This window comes from Galleria mellonella, unplaced genomic scaffold, assembly GCF_026898425.1.
Source record: "Galleria mellonella isolate WM207_F2 unplaced genomic scaffold, CSIRO_AGI_GalMel_v1 utg33, whole genome shotgun sequence".
In the NCBI taxonomy this organism is placed as follows: Eukaryota; Metazoa; Arthropoda; class Insecta; order Lepidoptera; family Pyralidae; genus Galleria; species Galleria mellonella.
The window spans coordinates 4,242,069-4,265,757 of NW_026442079.1; the positions used below are offsets into that span (position 1 = coordinate 4,242,069).

At 31.6% G+C, this 23,689-nt stretch overlaps 1 protein-coding gene across 1 annotated transcript in view; it reads left to right on the top strand.

Moving 5' to 3' along the window:
* The window catches only part of LOC113517760 (dynein axonemal heavy chain 6), a 67,025-nt gene that overhangs the window by 1,240 nt on the left and 42,096 nt on the right, over window positions 1–23,689 (top strand). Inside the window, exons 3-24 of the mRNA XM_026902507.3 lie at window positions 1,324–1,417; window positions 1,699–1,927; window positions 2,215–2,356; window positions 2,435–2,674; window positions 3,220–3,437; window positions 5,719–5,902; window positions 6,306–6,877; window positions 7,053–7,285; window positions 7,426–7,574; window positions 7,725–7,853; window positions 7,925–8,031; window positions 8,137–8,287; window positions 8,519–8,728; window positions 12,844–13,056; window positions 14,131–14,277; window positions 14,543–14,719; window positions 17,128–17,382; window positions 17,507–17,653; window positions 19,078–19,331; window positions 20,957–21,075; window positions 21,753–21,926; window positions 22,799–22,958. Of these exons, the coding sequence (XP_026758308.2) occupies window positions 1,324–1,417; window positions 1,699–1,927; window positions 2,215–2,356; window positions 2,435–2,674; window positions 3,220–3,437; window positions 5,719–5,902; window positions 6,306–6,877; window positions 7,053–7,285; window positions 7,426–7,574; window positions 7,725–7,853; window positions 7,925–8,031; window positions 8,137–8,287; window positions 8,519–8,728; window positions 12,844–13,056; window positions 14,131–14,277; window positions 14,543–14,719; window positions 17,128–17,382; window positions 17,507–17,653; window positions 19,078–19,331; window positions 20,957–21,075; window positions 21,753–21,926; window positions 22,799–22,958 (4,304 nt within the window). The remainder of the gene's footprint in view (window positions 1–1,323; window positions 1,418–1,698; window positions 1,928–2,214; window positions 2,357–2,434; window positions 2,675–3,219; window positions 3,438–5,718; window positions 5,903–6,305; window positions 6,878–7,052; window positions 7,286–7,425; window positions 7,575–7,724; window positions 7,854–7,924; window positions 8,032–8,136; window positions 8,288–8,518; window positions 8,729–12,843; window positions 13,057–14,130; window positions 14,278–14,542; window positions 14,720–17,127; window positions 17,383–17,506; window positions 17,654–19,077; window positions 19,332–20,956; window positions 21,076–21,752; window positions 21,927–22,798; window positions 22,959–23,689) is intronic.

Here is a 23,689-nt window from a genome sequence, read left to right on the forward strand (position 1 = left end):
CCAGTCCCATTACTAGCAATATATCTTGTCAGGTTGAACTCCACGCTGCACACATTAGCTGTTGGAATTAATTCTTAGTGTTTTTCTAATAAAATAATAAAAATATGGGTGGGGTAGGACTTCGTTTTTAAGTACGTTTGTATCGATTTTACGAGGTACGGACGAGTATTATAGTGCAGAAAATTGACTGTCGTGTTTTTCGGAGTATTTCAGCCATTTTTCTTTGATCGCACGACTCAATTGCATCAATTAAATTCGGTAGCGATCCCCACTTATGGTTTCTGCACTTTGGATTACCTTAATGGATCCATTTTTCGTCACCAGTGACAATTCGATGCAAAAACATCTCATCATGTTCTTTCCTTCTGTTGAAGCAGCAGTTCACATGTCAAAAAACGCTTCTCAATGTTCCTTAGTTTCAAATTATATGGGACTCAATGTCCCTCCTTCTGGTTTGTACCTAACATTTTAAGACGTTTTCCTACCCTCGTCAACTTCCAATGATGTAGACAATTCTTAAAGTGTTGAAGATAACTTGAAATAATGAAGTAAATCTCTCCAAAAAACATACTTTATTTGGCACAAATGTTGACATGTTTAATAAATTATAAGGTACCTACTTGTTGTTAATTATGATTTAAAGAGAGGTTATGGCGAGCAAATGGCGCTCAATAATAGTTGTTTCAAGATGAATAGATTAATTTTAGTTACAACAAAATACTGACCAACTTACGCCATATTTCGTAAAACGCTACGAATTAATTCCAACACCTAACATTTCCTTTGTTACGACCTTTAAGATTGATACAATATTTTCTATCTTCGTGTCTTTTGCGGTAGGCAGAGAACCGAGCGCTAAATGTCTCTATCCTTTCATATATTAATGCGAATACATTTTAGACGGAGCAACTAGTTACATTATTTATATATATAGAGCAGACATTTCATTAACGTAGCTTAACATTTTGAGACATTTATTTAAATACAGAATGAACAGTATGCTCTGCCAGAAAAACTTGTGTGTTTGTCTATTTCAAATTCAATTTTTTTTTTCTATTTTCCTTTATATAAACTAGTTATAAAAAAAAAAAACTAAAATCTTTAGATCAGATTGCAGTTAGACAACTAAGATGTGTCCCTAACTACAGTTACTGTATCTAATCATTTTAGCAAACACATGATCGATCCCAGCAGATATTTTACTTTTCATACCTGTATTACTCATTCTATTTCTTCTATACTGGTATCATTTAATTATGAACTCTTAAACCGCGCCTTATGTTTTCTTTTGCTATATAGCATTTTATTATTCCGATAAAACAGACGGGATTTACTGCAGCTCAGGAAGAAAGATACAAACATGAAAGGAAAACCACTAAATTGCAATTAGAGCCAATCAAGTTGGAAGACAGGTTTGGTAAGTAATTTAAATATCTATCTATTTATATCATTCTTTCATTTATAGTCATTCTAACACGTATCGTTCAATTATTATATAAGACCATGATGGTGATAGACAATGATAATTTAATAGATAGTTGAAAATTATGGTTCTTTTTATCTCTTATAATGTCACAATGTGTCTTATACTTTAATTTTTAAACGACGTCGTCATGTCTGTTTACTCTGTAAAGAATATTGCATAAAAATCGATGACTATATATGATAATTAAAATATATAATCTTTAATATCATCAGGCAATTCTGAAGATAAGAAGAAAACAATTAAGATACGAGAATCTAGAAGCAGCAGTATCCATGTTGTCAATAAAGAAGATTTGACTACTGATCTATTAAAAGTTAAACCAACAGTGGATTCACAGAAAGAAGTGATAGACTACGTGCGAAATAATCCTTCTTGTGGTTTTCTCTACATGATTTACGCAGTACATCCACAAAATGTGTACTTTACACCGTACTATTTAAAGTAACTATTTAATCGATATTTAATTTAGCCTCTTAGATGGAGCAAAAGTGAAATATATCTAATATAGAAAAAGAATACTAGTTAAATATTACATTTCTTAAATTCATTATAATAGTTTAAGTAACAGATATAAATATAATGAGTATGTCATATATATGCAGTATTAGACTATCATATAAGATATATAAATACAAAGTACATAATCTATACATCTATATAGATATGAATAGAATAATAACTTTAGTTTCAATTTTAGATGCTGCATTCATTTTTATCGCCCATTTCAGAGTTGTGCCTTATGAAGATGTAGACAAGAAAAATTATTTGACAATAAGTTCATGCGGAGTAACACATTATACTAATGAAATGGTTTTTACTAAACTCCCAGATTGGGAACAAGAATACACTATATTTGTAAAACTTACTGACGTAAGATTATTAAGTTCTTGTTTTTTGATTGTTACTTAATTATCTATTACTATACGTAACGATATATTTGTTTTGTAGATAAAATTTTTTAGAGTATACCGATATTGGAAAGCATTTTACGTGTGGAGAAAGTCTATTCTATTCAGAAAGTACAGCAAAATTCGTACGAAACTTGCAAAGAATCTTTTCATACTGACTCCAGTGTTAGGTAAAGCCCTTCTCAGCATCCAAGCTATGTGCTGTGAAATGTACATGAAGAGTTTCGCAGATTTATCGAAGGATATGGATATTGCTTTCTTCTATTTTATTGAAATACAGGTGAATTTATTAAATGCGTAGTAATTCATTGGCTTTTTTCTAAATTTTATTATTACAATTACAATTATAGGTACGATTATTATAATATAGAATCGTATAGAAAATAATACCTAATATTTATGTTACCTTATTTTATAATTAGGTCTATATCCAGGGTAATTATAATGAAGATCATCAAGAAATTTTCAATTGGAACGTCGATCGATAAATCAAAATACATTATGCACTTTTATTTGGGTCTAATTCTTCACATAAAGTAACAAATGCTTATATGATAACACCACAAGTAGCACGCCTTATTAGATATTTTGCATTCAAATATGCTTATTGAAACAAGTTTAATGTTGATCCGTAAAATATATCTGTCTATTACTTCTGGATAAATACAGGACAGTAGACAGAGATATTCGTGAATTAGTCATTATTATTATTATTTGAATTTTAATTAATGCATAGTTTTAAACTGTATTTCATGTATTAGTTAAATGATATTTCCCACTAATTTAAAAATATTTATGCTTGCACTGAAAAATTCCTACATTTAGATGAAGCGAGTCGAGTATATAAGAGAAAAACTCATCGAATTTCGTGCTGTGGTACTAGAAATTATAACACAAGCATGTCATACCGCTTTGTATCATCAAGGTTTCATATACGATGACCGAAATATACCGCCGTTCCAAATTATCAGAGGAAAACCTACAGGAGGCATGTCGTATACAGAAAAAGCGAATAAGAGAAAATATTGTGAGCGATTAGCATGGTAATTCAGTTTTATTCTATCATTAAAATAATACTTGTTTGTCAATACTTACAATTCTATTAATTCATATATTATGGCTGTTTACCTGTCAGACGTTTATATATCATTACATAATAAATAAATCTTCTTCTAAATAATAGAAAAACGTAGTAAGCTACAGTTTATTTTATGTACGGAATCCTCAGTGTTTAAGACCAAAACATGCTTGTAATTTTTTTTTAAATGTAAATTTTATTTCGACTCATATTTCATTCGTTTTAATAAATGATAAGATTATGTACCACAAAAAACCGATTACAATTGTGGCAAAACTAGCTACTCGTATTTGGATTTCTAAACTACTGAATCAATTTTGATAATAGTTCTTCAGTACCAATCTGTATGTTTATTCTTTCATATAAAAAAATAATAATTTTCCAAATTAGTTTTTAATTGATGGCGTTACGAGGTAACAAATATTGGAGAGCAATGAATCCGGGTCACTTAAAAAACCTATAAATCTCGGAAAATAAGAACACTAGCATAACGAAATAAATTGTGTTTAGTAGACAATTAAATACTTCTTAAATTAAGGTATTAAAACTTCTTAGATACTGCTAAGTTATATCATAAAAAAATAAAATTTGAAAAAGGGGAACTTTCGAAGATGGAACTACGAAATTACTGCATTTGATTTTGCTTTTGTTTCTAATCTGTCATTTAAGTGGGTATATAAACCATATTGATAGTGTTCAATACTTATTATTCAACTTGTAATCCTGTCGCTTCCAACTGACCGACGACCAACTTCTCCGACGTTACGAGGAAACTGGCTCTAACCTACGTAGACCAGGAACAGGCAGAACTAGGTGTACCAAAGCATAAGAAGGTCGATACTTGGTGAACAATGTTTCATAATCGCTTTCTCACAGGAACTAAACTTGCAAATCAGTTTCGACGACTTGCTGAAGCTAATTTGAAACCACTTAGACCCACAAATGGTCCTAAACTGGAGCGTGGTGATTGTATTTCAAGATATACCCAGAACCACTTAAATTGACTATTGAAGATTGGTCGAAAATTATGTTCTCTGACGAATAAAAATTTATGCTCTACAAGCACGATGGAAGACACAGAATGTATAGATAACTAGGGAAAATTCTAGCAAGCATGCATACAAGAAAAAGTAGCCTACGGTGGTGGGTCTCTATTCGTGTGGGCCAGAATTTCACTTGAGAGTCGCACGGAACTGGTGTTCATAGAAAACTGCTCTTTAACTAGTGTAAGATATGTGGAAGAAATCCTTAATGAACACGTTGGACCTTTTGTGGTCAATTTGGGTGAGGATGCTATTTTTATGCATGACAACGCTCGACCTCATACAGGTTCCATTGTGAATGGCTACCTACAAGAGATGAACATTACTCGTATGGAGTGGCCAGCACGCAGCCCGGATATCAACCCGATCGAGCTTGCATGGGACGAGCTAGGGAGATGTGGAAACCACGAAACCCTCACCCAATCACGCTTCGTAAGCTCAAAATTGCTCTCACAGAGGAATGGGAGAATATTTGCCAAAATCATATAAAAAACTTGGTGTATAGCATGCCAAACCGCAGTAATGGAAGAATGAGGAGGTAATATAAAATATTAAAATTCAAGAACATCATATTGTACAAAAATGACATGTTTCCTATTTTTGTCTAAAGGCGATTTTTTTTATAAATAAAATGCAGTGACTTATAAATTTTATTAGTTTTACGTTTATTTTATTAAGCTAGCATTCTTAGTTTCCAAGATTTATAGATTTCTTTAGGTGACCCACATTCATTGCTCTCGAGTGTACTTCGAAATTATGCTGTCATTTGATACAACAAATTTTATCTCATTTTTAACAGAATTGTTAAAATATAATAAGTGCGAGATACATTCGTAATTTTAAAGTGGTATTCAAATTTTGTTTTCTGTTTGTTATTACATTACAAGACTAAGATATAAATGACGAATCATTACACATATTAGTGCATAACTAATTCAAAAAGGAAAGATCTTTCCATACAAGAGAAATCCGAAAGTGTCGACGAATAATTTATTCATACAACTTTGAATGCCAAATAATGTAACGTTTCACGTAGTAAAATGTAGTAGCAGTTGAACAACCATCATAAAAGACCCTAAAAGAAGATATTTTTGATTCATCTAATGACTTCAGTGTTATTCCTGCATACTTTATTTGATTTGATTAAATAATGTTTATTTAATATAATAATTGGAATAATGCGATTTTATTCCTTGTCTGCAGTTTTATCAAGTTAACAGACTATATGACTAACTATATGTTATATCGTCTAACAAAGAGATCTATCGGTATGATGGCAGGCATGTTACGAACTCATGTCGAATTCACCCCTGATAGAAGTCTTTTGGAAGGAACTGAAGTTAATGAAGTCCTTGAAATATTACCCAGACCTATTGATACATGCAAGGTAATTTGATACGTAAATATTAGAAAAAATGTGGTTACATTCACCATTTCTAGAAGAAAAATCTTAATTACTTAAAGATAATGTTCATATCTCAGACATCTGTTTTATATAATTATGTCATTCATGGTAGAAATAGTAACTAAGCTAACATGCAATCATAAAGAAACTATGCACACAGCTTTTTTCTCGTGATCGGTGCAGTCATATGTTTTTTATATCTGAATTTTATAACAGTTTGTTGAAACATGAAGACGCTATTTATATATATGATAAGTGTGACTGAAGCTATTAGCAAATTAAATCTGCTCTTTAGTCATTAAAGTAAAAAAAAAACATGGCCATTACGATTTGACACCTAATATCATCACTGCACAGCTTATAAATGAATATATATCTTTCACAGTGGGCCTTATTCCAAGTAGATGCATATATTCAACCAAATGGTCAGGTGGAGCTGAATCCAAGTGAAAAAGTAATATCTAGTTATGTTGAAAAAGTAACAAACTATTGGGATGAATACGTGAGAACATTCCATAACTTCCTTAATGAAGACTCCTTGCAGATTTTTGTCCAACCCACAATAATGGGTAAACAAGTGGAATGGTCAGCTGGCGTGTCACCCAATTTATATTTCTTGATGAATCAGGACAAGAACATGTTAGCAGATATTGCTTTTATACCATTCTCTATTAAAAATGCATATGATTCTGTGTGGATTTTCCTTCAGCGTATGCAAGGTTTCATGGATAACTTTAGAGAGGCACACGAAATGGATATCAATATAATAAAACAGGAGAGAGATGTAAATGAGTTCAGAAAGTTATGCGACAGGTTCAATAAACAAATGGAATCTATAGAAGACGTTGTAAGCTACCAGCCATTAGGTCTACTGTTTTTGTGTTTATGTCCATTCCAGGAGTTATTTAGGCCTCAGCCTAAAAGACTTTTTGACGTCGTCGCTGTAATAACGCCAGTGTAAGTTTATATTTTTTTTTTCACATTTTTATTACATTGTTTAAACAATCTGTGTTCATATATCTAATTAAGTCTTTTTTTTAAATACTCAATGATCAAAAAATTCAAATGTGTGTATGTGTTTTATTTGTAAAAAATTCTACGCGTAAGTTTAATACAATTTCTCTTTATAAAGCATTGGTCATGACTGCATAGAAGAAATCTTGAATGGCATAGAGAATATAACTGAGGACATTACTAAAGAACCGGAGAGCGCTGGTGAATTGGTAGCATTCCACTACATGCTAGATGGGCTTGAATCTCGTGCAGCGTTCCTTGAAGATCGTCTTGAGTATCTCCGAGAACTTTACGATTTGATGGGCGAGTTCAATATTCCGATACCACCGGACGATATGACTGAATACTTAGGTAATTAAGCAATATTATCTCTATGAAATATACTACTATATTTTGTATGTATGAGTACTAAATAAAATTAGGGCGGATCCTATACCAGATTGCCACCTTCGATATATACGTACTGATTTTATAATTAAAATATTTTTCAGGATTAAGCATAGCTCTAGGAACGCTTAGAACTAATGTAGATGCTCGTTTGGAGACACGTAGTAAACTTACTGGTATGTTCGCCAGTCAGATCGGAAAAGACATCATGCAACTAATGTTAGATGTCAATAAACTGAGAGATGAAGTAGCGGTAATTTTCATTTATTATACTTTTTATACCCATCAGAGCAAATAACTGTGTTGCAAAAATAGTATAGTGTTTATTATAAATTACCACGCACAGTAATCAACAAACACAACATCATTGGTTGAGTTTTCAAGTAAATAGTTATGATTGCAGGCAACATGGCTGTATGATGAGAAATCTGATTTGGAAAAAGTAATGGAAACACTTGACGATCTGTTAGAAAAACTCATGGTCTGCTTCGCCCGAGATAAGCAAATACGTGATTGGCAAAAAATATTTAAGGTAAGTTGAAATAGCACACACACACAAAACAAAACTCTCAACTGACACTGTTAATGATGTTATGGTTTCAGATACCACCAGCAAGATTAGAACAATTGGATGAAGCTATAAATGATGTCAAACTAAGACAACTCCTATGGAAGTCTTCAAAGGAATGGAACGATATGTTCCAGTCTTGGTACGTCTTTTGTATTTCATTAAATCGTTTAAAAGGATCAGCAAACCTCATTTACAATCTTCACGAATATTTAGCGATTTAATCGGCTTTATACATATTTTTCAGGTTTGAACTACCTTTTAATACTTTGGTCATGGATGATATTCAAACTACTACTATTAATTTCGGCAAGATTTTCAATCAGCTTGATAAAGGATTACCACCAAATAAGATTGTGCCTAAATGTAAAGAAACGATCAATATAATAAAAGAAAAGGTTAGGTTTCTGTTATAACCTTTGGGTAAAGTTATTATACAGTAGAATACATATTTTTTTACTTTTGGCATAATTGTTCTAATTCAATTGTTTGCCATTCTATGCATTATAAAATATATATAAAAAATTAAAATAATATCGGAATTTAAAACACGTATTTTATATTTTTTTTTTATAATTCGTTTATATTTTTTTATTAGGAATGATAACCTGTAAACATGTTTCTTTCAGATACCAGTTATGTCATACTTGCGTACTCCATCTTTAAAACCCCGACACTGGGTTAAGATTGAAGAGATCCTACATACTCGTATTACACCCGATATGGTACTCACACTGCAGACCTTCGAGGAATTACATGCCTTCCAGCATGCAGAAGAGTTGATGGAAGTTGCTGGGCAAGCCAGTTCCGAAGCTGGCCTTGAAGCTTTATTAAAGAAGGTAAAAAACAATATAAGATTCACACTTGTAGATTTTTTGTCATCTGCATGTTTTTCTTTGTATCTAAATGCCCATTTACGATGGAATGTGAATAATTTGTACTACCAAATTTTGTATATTGTACATTTACATATTATTAATGAATCATTAGCTATCTAGATCATACTTTTACTCATATATTATATAGATAGAGTGTTTCTATATATACGAAAATGTTTCGAAAAAAGTGGGTTAACTTCTTCATACATTTGTGCGTGACAGGGTTACCAGATTAGAAACTATTAATTTAGTTAACGGTAAATAGGTGCACGTTGTAGCTTAAAATATTATTAGGATTAAATAATTCTTTATAATATTTAACTATGTGCATATATTAAATTGTATTGATTATTTATTTATTATTATTATTATATTCCAAAGAATGCGGTTGATAGAACTTCACAATTTTTTCTTATAGCTTTACAAAATAGTGAAATTTTGAAGTGAAGGTTAAAAATCAGTATTTGTGGATCCGTGTATATTTTAAATATGGAAAGACAATAATACTACTGATGACGAACATTTTTAATTTTTTTTTTAACTTTAAATATGTATTGGTGTCAGAATTAATTAAAGTGGGAGCCTCGTATTTTATACGTGTTTTTAAAAATAATTACTTATGAGAATGGAAAATCCTGAGTCCTCAGGAATGGTAACGCATAGGGGGGAAGGATATCATGGGCGAAACAGTATACTCTGTAATATCAATGATACTGCTCATGTCTATAGGCAATGGTTACCACTTTCCATCAGGTGGACCGTCAGCTTGTTTGCCATTCTAAGTTGCATAAAAAAATTAATAAAAAAATATGACATAATTAAAATTTTTAATTCTATCTTGTTAATCCTTATACAAATAAATACTTTCATTACTTTAAATAAAAATGGCGGTCATTTTGATTGATTCTGACACCGAATCTATACTTGAAATGTATAAGGATCCTCAGACATGGATTTTGAAAGCAATCGATCAAATATATAGAGATGCTCAGCTATCGATTTTGAATGTAAATGATAAAATAATAAAGATCCTTTAGATAAAATATATTGTATATTCGAATTTAAAATCTTCTTTTTTTAAGTCGCTTAAGATTGCTGTTTTATTAATAATTCAAGTAATTGTATCGTAAAAATGTAATTGAAATGAATATTAGTAACATTCAATAGTCTGCATGCGCGAAACCTGGACATATTTACTGACTGCAATAATAAGTAGCCTTCATCTTATATAGTACTGACTGTGGTCACCCATCCTAGTTGGACCCACGGCCGGGGGCCAGCAATCCCTTACTCCTCATTGAAATGATAATTACGTACCTAATGTCTTTATAAAGTTTCAGCCAATTTAACTGATCAGTTATTTTATAGCATTTTACATGTGATTCTTAAGATTGATATAACTCTTTTATTTATGATCTGATTGAAATAAAACAAACACTAAATAATGAAGCAAACCGCAACGCACTACTAAAAACCGCATTCAAATCGGTTAAACTGTTTATGAGATTAGCGTGCACAGATGTACAGACATACAGATAAAAATTCTAAAAATCATTGTTTTGGATTCTATTGCGTTCATAAAGCCTCTCTATAATAATTCTTCTTATATATCTTCCATGTACAGACAGCTACCACTTACTACTTTATTATATGTATTGTTTGATTGATTATAAAAGAAAATAGCATACCTACATATATAAATAATAATAAAAAATAATTCAATTCATATTAAAAATATTCTTTACATTTCGGAAATTTTAAATCAATTGTAAGGATTTTTTCGTATACTTGCAAAACTAACAAATGACGCGAATTCTTTGAAAAAAAAATGTGAATATTTGTAATGGTATTTATACTTCAAATTGAAGATATCGAATGTAACTTCTTTATTATTTCTATTTTTTGTCTTATAATATTTGCTCCTTTTTAATGTGCAAACACTCATTTTATTTATAAAATAATTAATACAGATTTGTACATAAATATATAGAACACTAATAAATAAAAAAACAAGTCAGTTAATTTGACACTTAACTGACAGGTTTTTAAGACTCGATGCTCTATTTATAACTAGTCTGATCATAAATACTGTTTTCTGTTTTAAACTTTTTAATTATTTGGAATTGGGAATACGTTTATTATTTTAAAAACTTCTTTTAATTTCACCTCATTTCACATATTTCTTCGTGTTCATTGTCAAATTATAATATGGAATAGGGTGTTGAAGAAAATAAGATTGCAGTGACCGTCTTGCATAAAGTGGGTATGGAGCCGTCGGTCCTATTCTAGATATTTCAAAAGCTTGGTATTAGCTGTACGTTCGTATATCGCACTATTAACAGATACAACAACACTTCCTCTGTCGAAGACTAGAAAAGATCGGGGCGGCCGCGTGCTGTTAGAAGTTGTTAATGCTGTTAAAGCCAGAATTCGTCGGAACCCCATTAGGAAGCAAAAAATCTTATCGCGAAAAATGAAGATTCCCGTTAGGACTCTGTCGTGTATTATAAAACAAGACCTGAAGATCGGTGCTTATCGTCGATATACAGGACATGTCCTAAATCAATCTTTACAATTAATGAGGGTGATTTGATCAAAAATGAAAGGCACAGAAATATCCTCTTTACCGATGAAAAAATTTTCACGATTAAAGAACACTACAATAAGCAAAATGATAAACTGTACGCTCACAGTTCTAAATAATCTAATGAAGTGGTGGAAAAGATACAAAGTTGTCATCATCCTGCGTCAGTGATGGTTTGGTGGGGCGTGTCTTATTAAGGAGTCACAAAACTACATTTTTGTGAAAAAAGAGTGAAAACTTCAACCAAAGTGTATCAAGATACAGACTTGGATTGTGTTGTGAAACCTCTCAGCAATACATTTTTTAAAAATATACTGTGAACTTTCCAGCAGGACTCTGCACCTGGTCACAAAGCATGAACTACCCAAGCCTGGCTTTAAACCAACGTTCTGGATTTTATAAGAGCTGAAGACTGACTGATTGACCTCATCTAGCCAAGACCTCGACCCTTTAGACTTCAAATTATGGTCAGTTTTAGAGGACATGGCCTGCTCTAAACGACACGGCGTCATTGAGTCTCTTAAAAAATCTTTGGAGCAAGCAGTGGCGAAATTTCCCTTGGAAACACTGCGTAAATCCATAGATTCGTGGCTAGATAGATTAAAAACCTGTATAAAAGCCAAAAGTAACTATTTCGTATATAAAATATTTTATTTTTGGCTGAGACTTTAATAAATTCGTAGGTATAAATTTTAGTATTATTACATTACTTCATAAAAAAATGCATTTTCATTTGTAACAGAAATTATGGCTGGAATAGCTATAATCAAGATTATACTAAATTAATCTTTTGCACTTTCCTTAGAAAACTTCTCATATTTTAAATAAAAAGAGACTATGCATAGAATATGCATTCTACATATAGATTGTCGAATTTCAACAGTACTAGCTTGTACCCGCAACTTCGTCCGCGTGATCGAGATATGTTCACTGACCGGGAGAAAAAGTAACTATATCCAGTGCCATGTCTAAATCTATACCAAAATTCTGCGTAATTTTTTCAGCGTGAAAGCGTGACGAACAAACTCATTTTAGCATTTGTAATACTAGTTAAGGATTAATTTACCTACTAGTGATTGAGCCCGGCTTTTGCACGGGTAGACCGACTTTAATTATGAGAAAGGCTGTTATTTTGATCTAAAAACTAAACTACTAAATCTATTTTGATAAAACTTCTATAAAACTAATCTGTAAGTATATCCTTACAGATAAAAAAATAATGAGTGAACAAACATTAAAAAATATAATCGAATTGAGTACACCTCCTCCTATTGAGAGAACCTCCTTCTTTTTGAAGTCGGTTGAAAATAATATATACAGGTGTATAATTTTTAAAATTGGTTGAGTACTTTTTGTGTTTATCCACTACAAACAATCAATGAAATCTTTCTTCTTTATAATATTATTTATTATAGATTAGTTTAATTTCTTAAATCCATGTAGTAATTTTTCTTATAATTCTATAAAATTACATTGGTATTTTCCAATTTAGGTCGAAGAAATCTGGGCATCATTAGAATTCCCTGTACTGCTACACAAGGACGCGCGTGATGTGTATGTGCTCGGAGGCCTCGATGAGATCCAGGCGAGTGTGGACGAGAGCAATATCCACATCAGCACAATCCTGAGTTCAAGGAATTGTGGACCTATTAAAAACAGAGTAGAGGAATGGGCAAAAAATTTGGATCTATTTTCTAAAACCCTGGTAATTGACTAAACTTAATCTAAAAAATATCTACTTCCTTGGTGTAATCGTTTTGAAATTCAAACTAATATTATTATTATATTACTGACTAGAGGTCCGGCCCAGCTCCGCACGATTAGATAGAATTTTTTAAATCATATACAGTTAAACCTGGATAAGGGAGAACTCAAAGGACTGCGATCTCTTTTTATCTTATAGAGGTTTCGCACTAACCCGAGTTTGTAGCTTACAAAGTTAAGTGGAGGTTTATAAAAATACGGCTAATATGTGCTTAATTAAAAAACAATACCCATCATATCCATTTTGTATAATAGTTGAACATAAATGTTTAATCTACATAATCTTACAACAATATTTACTTTAAAATATCTATAAATTTTTTGCGATTCTGTTTTTACCTTTTGTGCATGTTTTTTCAAGTTCATAAATTTTATCAAATATGGTTTGATCAACGGCTGCATATTCTAAAAACTTGTGAAGCGTCCCTAATGCCTTTAAAGGCATCCTTATTTTTTTTTTTTTTTGAATTTTCTCTGTTTCTCTATCTAAATTGTGTGATTGACTAGCTTCATCTTTACTGTTATTTCCGTCAGTACACGTGCTCACACAGTTTTGAACCATATCATCTATATATATAGGTTTAACCGACGCTAATAGAGGTATAAGCAAGTAGCAAATATACTAAAAGAGGTTCACGGGTAAAAAAGTAGTTTTTGAGTTTATCCATTACAAACGAACAAACAAATCCTTCCTCTTTATAATTTTTTTTTAATGCATAAGAATGGAACGGTGGGGTTACCCCACCGGCGCTATCGGTATACACCGGCGAGACACCAGTGAAGGATGATAGGTGAGGATGAAGTAGGTCAATTGGCCCATCGTGACGAATTCAACAAAAATTGTTCACGATATTTTCCAGGAGGAACTACGTGGAGGTCGACCTAATAAGGCATATTGCTAGCAATGGGGCTGTCAAACTCCACTACTAACAATTCCTTTCCCCGCAAGTTCTTTGTAATATTAGTATGAAAATAATAAAGTAAGATGTTGAATATATTACGATTGCAATTACAGGAAGAGTGGTATGCATGCCAGCAAACTTGGATCTACTTAGAAGTAATATTCTCAGCTCCCGATATCCAAAGACAATTGCCAAATGAAACGAGACTGTTTACCATTGTGGATAAATCCTGGAAAGATATTATGCGTAAATTAGCTAAGGTAAGACAAATATTTTTCTGGTTGAAGGTTATATAATCCCTATCCCATGCTTACACCACGCAGATAAATTTACATTAATATTGAATATATAGCCATATTCAATGTTAATTTAAATTAATCTGCGTGGTGCGACGATGTATGCGACGATTACATACTGTTTCTATAGAAACAGTATGTAATCGTCCTACTTGTAATTACTTCATAAAGATCTAAAATAACTTGACCCAGTAATAAATAACTGATGGTAATTTGTGAGTGATTATAGGTTCCATTAGCAATGCCAGCTGCAACTCAACCGAAATTGTATGAGGAGTTTGTTCGCAATAACGAAATGTTGGATCAGATCATGAAATGCTTAGAAGCTTATTTGGAAACGAAACGCGTGGCTTTTCCAAGGTTTTTCTTCTTGTCAAATGATGAGTTACTTGAGATATTAGCTCAGGTATGTGTATTCTATTAGATTTATATTTATCTTTCTTTATCATATTCCAAATTTTTACTAGATTAATATATCTTATAATTTATTGAATTGTAGCAAAATATAAATTGATATTTTGTTATATATTTTAATCTCTCTTTTTAATCGTACCTAATCCCTGTAGAAACAGTATTTGCTATTTAATCAGAAACAGATTTAAAACGGAATAATATCATAATTTATTGTACAGATTCAAAATCAAAGTTAAATATTAAGCGACTTTGTTTTGTGCTATGTAGAAAAGGTAATGAAACATCTTTCATTATATTATAATATTTTCGGCTTTATTAAAATTATTCATAGCAGATTACTCAGAAAGTATTGCGAATAAAAAGTTTTTATGTACAAGAGACTGGTCAGTTATAATTTATTTAAAAAAAATATGATTACTTATATGTCAAAATAAGTACATTCTAAATTCAAAACTGAGCTCCACATTTTTTGCGAGTTAACTAAAATTACTGTGTCTCATTGAAAAATTGATGCGTCGAGAATATTTTCGCGCTATGATTTTTACGATTTTAAGTGTCGCCTGAAACCGGACGAATCGTATGATAGACATTCATAGACGAATGCCCTTCTAAGGCAACTGTGTATCGACTAATTTTGGGGGATGAAGAAAGAAGTGGTCGCCCTTTGACGGCTGTTATGCAAGAAAACGTACTAGCAGTGAAAAATTTGATCCAAGATAATAGACGAGTTACATTTAGAGCCTTTGCGAGATTCTACACATGCATCTACGGGTGCGGAGGATAGTTTCACGCTGGGTGCCTTACAACTTCACCAATGTTCAGAAGTAGGCAAGGGTGGAATGGTGCAATGATATGATAGACAAATTTGAAGCAGGCTCATCTTGGTGTATTTGTATGTTTAACAAGAATTATCGTGGTTAATTCTTGTCGAATTCTTCACGATGGGCCAACTGACCTACCTTCATCCTCATCTATCACTAATGCCCCACCAGTATATACCGATAGCGTAGACGGAATTACCCTTTCATTTATACACATTAAAAAAAAATCTCCTTCACAAAGTCAGCTCGCGTCATTTATTAATTAAGCAAGTTTGCTCTCTTAATATTACTGATACCTACCTATATAAAATGTCATTTGATAATTCTATGTCATTCAAATTTAATTCAAATTATTAATAATTTTCTCTTTATAAAAGTAACCTTAACCAATCTTTACGGCATACTATGTGTCTCTATAATTTTCGGTTGATCCAGGTCGATTATCGTTAGAACACATACCACCCGAAAATTTTATCTGTGAAAAGGTTGAAAACACTTTTTATTATTAGTTATAACCTTGACAATACATTCCATAATTTAAGTACATTAATAAGTGTAGGTGACATCATTCATACACAAGAATACAACAATAAACGTCTCAATTTTCACATTTATAGCAAATAATCTGACTCTATATATTATTGCTATACCCCTTTATCTGGAATGTATGTCGATAGGTGTTATTGTTGCATATGCAAGCTAAACATGGAAACACTAATTTTATTTCAATTTTACTGTATAAAAACTTAATGATTAACGTACTATATGTATAATAAATTATATGATTCCAAATTGTACCTTTATGGATTGTTTACGTTTTATACATTACTTATATCCAGTTACTAGCATTATGGGGTTCGATTCCTGTTATTTTCGTGATACTGTTTCAGTTATTATTTAGCAGTTTTCTGTTAAATAATAACCGAGTTTTATCTCTAGTAGAAGGCTACTTACCATTGTCTCTTGACACTCTTGGGATAGTCCAAGTCTACTAGTTTGGACTCCCTTGGCCTCTGTATTACTGTTATATTCTTGTTCAATTTATCGATATGTTTATCAGGAAACTGAAATATAGGAAGTAAAATCATAGATATAAACCAAATAATAAATACAAAATTTTGCTCATAATAAAATATCATCCCTACACGTTTCAGATTACATTTAAATTACAATTTTTTAAATGCAATACAAAAAACATCTTCCCTATATTATCGAATTAAAATTTATTATTAGTTATATATGCCTGCGTACATTTTCGTTACAAACATTAAAAGTATTCTATTCAATAAATAAATAAGTAAGATATTGATGATTATTAAGTTATTTTGTTTGTTTAGGAATACTCGCTAATACACATAATTTATCACATCACATAATTCACACATGTTATGTAGACTGATCATGATACCTGGAATATTCAGAAAGAGTACTTACATCTGGCAGCACCCCTTTTTAATGTTCGCTATTTTAACTCGACTACAAAATCTGAATTATATTCTATTAATGATGTTCATATTATATAGAACATATATAGCATAAGGCTAAACACAGATTACATATCATTGTGCATACTTTTAAGACCCGCAACCCGCATGCCGTGCAGCCTCACTTGCGCAAATGTTTCGACGCTATTTCGAAATTGGAGTTTGGAGTAAAACTGTCAGAAAGTGAAATGGAGATAACTGAAGAAGGCACATTGGTTGAAAAAGAAATGTCATTCCAAACAAGAGATATGTTCCAAGCTAGACTAGCCAAGACTGCTAAACCAGAAGACCTAACGACTGATATAATTGCAATGCTGTCACCCGAAGGCGAAAGGGTTAATTTGGGCAAGGTAGTATCAACGTTATTATCGGGTATTTTTTTAAGTATTGCCTATGTAACAACAGTTTATATACATGTTTTAGATGTTATTTATTTTGTATAATATACTTAGATGATTCTTTTTGTACGTACAGGGTTTAAAAGCACGCGGTAATGTTGAAGATTGGTTGGGAAAGGTAGAGGAGGCTATGTTCGCTTCCGTTAAGAAATGTATGAAATTTGCAATCAAAGACTATTTAGGTAGACCACGTGTAGAGTGGGTGGAACTACATCCTAATCAGGTAAACATCAATATAATATATCAACCATACATACATACCAACATAGGCCTCCATTATAAAGGGCAGTTTTGGCAGTAATTGCTATGCTTGGCAGGTGAGTTAGCAAACGCAGTTAAGCTATGATAGTGTTTTAAGAGGGACGCTGTTGCCTATTCTTCGACCGATAAGTTCCCTTAGTCGCCTCTTACGATGACGATGAAACATACATACATCTATCGTCACATTTCACTGCCATCCAAAAAGTACTGCACCAAATTGTTTAAGGTTTTCACAGTTGTATGTCCAAACGTCTCAATTAAAATCTGCTGTATGTTTTATCTTAATACACCATCTATAATAGAAGTGGTCTGTTCCATATTTTTTTTTACTCATAAAACGGATGCTGAGAAGGCATTTAGACTACTTTTTACCGCGAGATATTTCCACAGGAAAAAATTTTATCAATAATTTTTCTACGTGATTGTCCGCATATGTTTATTAAATGGCCTATTTATTTTTATATTGTTTTGTTTTTCTTACTTAAATTTTTTTTTAAAAAATTATATTTACTAAAAACATTAAGAAATATTAATAGTCATATTAGGTAATATGTATTTTTTTTGTGATAATTAGTAATCATTTGCGAACTATTCGCACCATATTTACTCTTATAGGAAATTACTTCCTTACTTTTGACGTAGACTGTTCTTTCTTTATTAATAAATATATATGAAATTTTAGATATAAAAGTTTATTATAGTTTATTAGTTTATTATTATTTATTAGATTTGATATTTTATGTGTGTTAAGATAAAACATACACTTCATCATATGAACCGTTATCTATCCTCTATTCCATAAAATGCCATAAGGCACAGTTCTGAGCCACCTGCATCTACCGGTGCCCTGGTTCCCTGCAATGAATTTAAGGTCGTCACTCCATCTAGTCGGGAGTCGTCCTACACTGCGTTTTCTTGTACGGGATCGCCACTCAAGAAACTTCCTTCCCCATCTCCCATCGGTTATCAATTCTTTGAGCTATGTGACTAGCCTATTACCACTTTAGCTTGCTTATCCTTCGAGTTATGTCCATCACTTTGGTTCTTCTACAGATATCTTCATTTCGGATTCTATTACGCAAAAAAAAAAAACAAACACAGCCATCTTCGCAGCTTACTGGGAATTTCAAGCTTTTGCATACAGGCAATCATGCAGAACATACACTTACATATTTCCAAATCCTACGCGCACGAAGTCGCAGGCAAAAGCTTATAATAATTATAAAAGTTGATCATACCTAATCTACTAAACCTCTTACCATACAAGTGCTATTGTCAATATTACGAATAAATGTAACCATCTGCTTTTGCGTAAACATAAGCTAAAAAATATTCCTAATTACTTTAATTATAAGTCACTATTAAAACAAGTATTTATATCAATAGGTAATCCTATCAGTGTCACAAATAATGTGGGCTAAAGGCGTTCATGAACTATTCGACTTGGAGATACCACTACGAATTGATACAGCATTGTTGGAATATGAAAGGAAATGTATAGCAGATCTGAATGATTTAGCGGCACTGACTCGCAAGGACCTAAGCTCTTTGTTTAGAAAAGTCCTGTGTGCTTTAATAACTGTAGACGTGCACGCAAGAGATACAATATCACATATGGTGGAAAAACACGTACAACGAGCGTTAGTATTTCTTATAAGTTTATTTGTATAATTGACTATTACAATTTTAGGGTAGGCAGACTAATGTACATAAGCTGAAAATGCAACTTTCAGAAAGTATAGAGCATGTTAATAACCATATAATATTTTTAAACTATCCGGGAACCTATTATTTAATTTACACAATAAATAACTAGCATACACGCGTAAATATTTTCTTAAAGAAATTAAGCAAACAGCTATTTTAGTTAATTATGTGATAAACAATATGTAAAAACCAAACTGATGACCTATGTTATTAAGTTTCGCTATAGTAACTATCATATAGTTTATTAGTATAACTATACTGACACAAATTAAATAGAAATAATTTTACGTCTCTTCGTTACCTAAAATATTCGGCACTTTATCTTTTGTGCGTTGATAAAAGATCTTCTCTTTATTGCTACTTCTTTTATAAAATTCTCACTCTGATCTGATGTTTTTAATAAACATCTTCAAAAAGCGATTTCTTACTTTTCATGTTTAAAAAAATATGAGTGTGTGTAAGTTTTCTTTCGAAATTTCGTTGACAGGCTCTTGAAAGCTTTTCCTCTAAGTAATTTTATTTTTTAATGAGGTATAAAGACATTTTTCCGCATGAGCCCATTTGTCAGTATTACTTGAATAATATTTCTCTCACAATCAAAGGTACATTCTTTAGATTTCATATGACGTTGTCCTATTTCGGTTCATCCTATGTTAATTCCCCACTTGAATTGGAATAAATGGCAATATCTTTCTTGTTTACTAATAAATAGTGGAAATTTCGAACCTTACTCTAAAAATATAGGACAGTTTGTGACTTAAATATTTATGTCAGAATTTCTGATGATATGATGTTGAAGCAATAGGTTCCATCAACGATTAACTAGTTCGCTCTTTATCTATAAATTATGATTACTTTATAGATGAATATATCGCCTATATTAAAAACTTATCAGGAATTCGTTAACTTCACTTGGATGCTAAAACTTCAAATAATCTTTATATTAAATGTTATTTATTACATAATGTTTTATTTGCCTTTTATGCTCCACGCAATAGATGTTTTTTTAAGTGTCCAAACTCATTGAGAACTTAAAATCCGATAAAATATACTTTCTGTTCCACACAATATATGTAAGTCACCTAATTAAAAAGAACATCCGCCAACTATCAACATGCTCTTCATAGAAGTCAACTTATATATTTTATAATATCGCAACATTTATAAACATTTTATATTTATATAAAAGAAATATTTCTGACCTATATATATTTAATCAGTCGACGTATTAAATAATTGTAAATAATTTGGTATAGGAAAATAAAAAAAAAATATATTTAACTGCTTTAGTCTGCCGAACCTAGAATTATATCATGTTATGCACTAACATAATATTCTATGGAAATTTTGATTACTGTTTTGTACTTTAAAGACGATAACTTTTATTAATTTTGTGTGTATAGTAAGTAAGTATCTACACTTACGTAATATCTTAGCCAATTGATGACGCATAAAATAATAGTGGTTATTGTTTAATAATTAATTTAACCTACATACAATCATTGTTATGGTAATCGTTCTTTATTAGACTCAATGACTAATTTTCTTAAAATATTAGGAACGACTTCGAATGGTTGAAAATGATTCGTTATTATTGGGAGGAAGATATCGATAATTGCGTGGCGCGGATGTCCAGCGCTATGTACCTTTACGGCCATGAGTATTTGGGAGCTGGAGGTATTTACCTATACTAATATTATAAAGAGCAAAGATTTAATTGTTTCTTGTATGGATAAACTTAAAAACTACTCGACCAATTTTAAAAATTCTTTCACGTATAGAAAGCTACATTATTAGTGAGTAACATAAGCTATATATTATTTTCAAAAACTATATGCCCGTGTGAAGCTGCGCCGGATTGCTAGTTTCAAATAATTTGGATTAAAGTTTCACGACGTTCAGTTTTTTATGATACTCTGAATGGCACCTGATTAAAAATGATAACCTTCGACTATAGACATGAAGAGCAATATTTAAATTTAATCTTAAATCTTTGTTAAATCTTCGTTATTATTCTTCGTAAAAGAAATTCTCAATTCTTGAGTATTTTTCGTGTAAGTTATACTATTTCTTCGCCAATTCTGAACATATTTCAATAATGTTGTTTTCAATTGATAGGCTGACTGGCGGAGTACTTGATTACTTCTATTAGTTATAATCTGATTATTGTTCCTCATTGGAACAAATATTAAAGGAATTATATGAAAATACTCATCCTTTGGAAATAAGATGTCTGGTTTTTAGTTAGATATGTATTAATTGTTTAGGTTATTTGACTACAATAAATGACACTACCATTTGTGATATTTTTTATTTGGGAATTTGAATCTACTATAATAAACTTAATTACATAGGAGTACTAGTGATAACACCTTTAACGGATCGCTGCTACTTATGCCTAATGGGCGCGTTGCAACTGGACCTTGGCGGTGCACCAGCTGGGCCCGCAGGCACCGGCAAAACCGAAACTACTAAGGACTTAGCTAAGTCTTTGGCCATACAATGCGTCGTCTTCAATTGCTCTGAAGGTAATTTTTATTTTGTTGCTAGCTAATCCAACAGCTTCGCACTTACCAAAGAACATGACTAATAGATTAAGCAATAATATTCGTACTTCCTTTTTTATACATGATTTAAATTATACCTATAGCAGGTTTATTATAAAAATGAAAGTTAAGATTGAAGATTTACATAAATGGCTAGTAAATAAGTGTTACTATAGTGTCCAGGAATATTTACAAAATATAAAATATTGACACATTATAAAAGATTGACATTTGTGTATTGCAATTATTATTATATTATTATAATATTACAATTATTATTATTATTATATTAGTACAATTAACGTTTAAAAATTTGACATGTTATTTTATTCTATTATTACATATTAAAAAAATATTTTGTCATAACTTATGACAAAATGTTTGAAATCATTATAAAACTACCATATGACCTTATTATACCCCATTTTTTGCAATAAAATTCATTCATTCATTCAAGAGATTTCCATGAAGTTTGGTACACTTACAGACTAGTTTTCTTAAGTCACGCTGGCACCTGCTTATAATCAACCAATGGTCTAACACCGGTTACATTACAATTCTGGAGGCAAAGTTTTGCCTAGACGTGTGCGTAGGGCGACTGGTCGAATAGATGTTTTTTTTTTATTGAGTGATAATGAAATAGTAACCCCGTCTGCGTTATCGGTATACGCTGGCGGGGTGCCAGTGAGGGATGATAGGTGATGATAACAGCAGGTAAATTATAATCGTAACAAATTTCACAAAAATTAACTACTATTGTGGGTGTATTTCTAACAATGGGGCAGTTAAACTCAATTACAATATTTTTCCCCTGGACAGATTTATTGACTCTGATATAATACTGTGATCTTTAGGTTTGGACTATAAAATGATGGGTCGATTTTTCTCCGGGCTGGCGACGTCCGGCGCGTGGTGCTGTTTCGATGAATTCAATCGAATCGACATCGAGGTACTCTCCGTTATTGCTCAGCAACTCATCACAATTAGGAACGCGAAGGTTGCGAAGCAAACGAGGTATTTTAGATTGTCAATACATTGTAACAATTAATACTGATATTTTAGTAATAATGTAAACATAGATAATTTAGTAATAGTGGTCATATTTTGTATAATTTGTACATATGCATGCATACATAGTTTATAATAAAAATGCAAGAAACATGTGTGACTGTAAGTCTTAGTACAAACAGAAGAAAATAATCAATATTTTTAAATATTCAACAGTGTTTTGTATATTAGGTACGAAACATATGGATTCGTTACGACAGTGTCCTACATTATAGCTCTTCAAAAATATTGTTTGACTTCTTTATATAAAATAATCCTACGATAGGCCAATCAATTATAAACAAAAACAAATGTGACTTAAAATCGCGTGAAGAGGATTCCATAGTTGTTTTGTCTTAATAATATTAATAATCTGACCCAAATTTGTTTGTAGTAACTAAAAAAGTAGGTTTGCAATTGCAATATTACAACTACATATAAAATTCATAGGTACATATGTATATTGAGAAAATAATCCGTCTTTAGATCACCGATTTACCTATATATATCAAACTTTAACTAAATCGCACCAGTAGTAATTTCGAAACAAATTGGCTGTGACAAGCGGACAGACGTACAGATACGTGAGCGACTTTTTCTTATGTATATGGAAAGGCGACAAACGAGAATACGGTTCACCAGATGGTAAACGATTATCGCAATCCATAGAGACTAACGATATCTTTTGAGATGCAGGG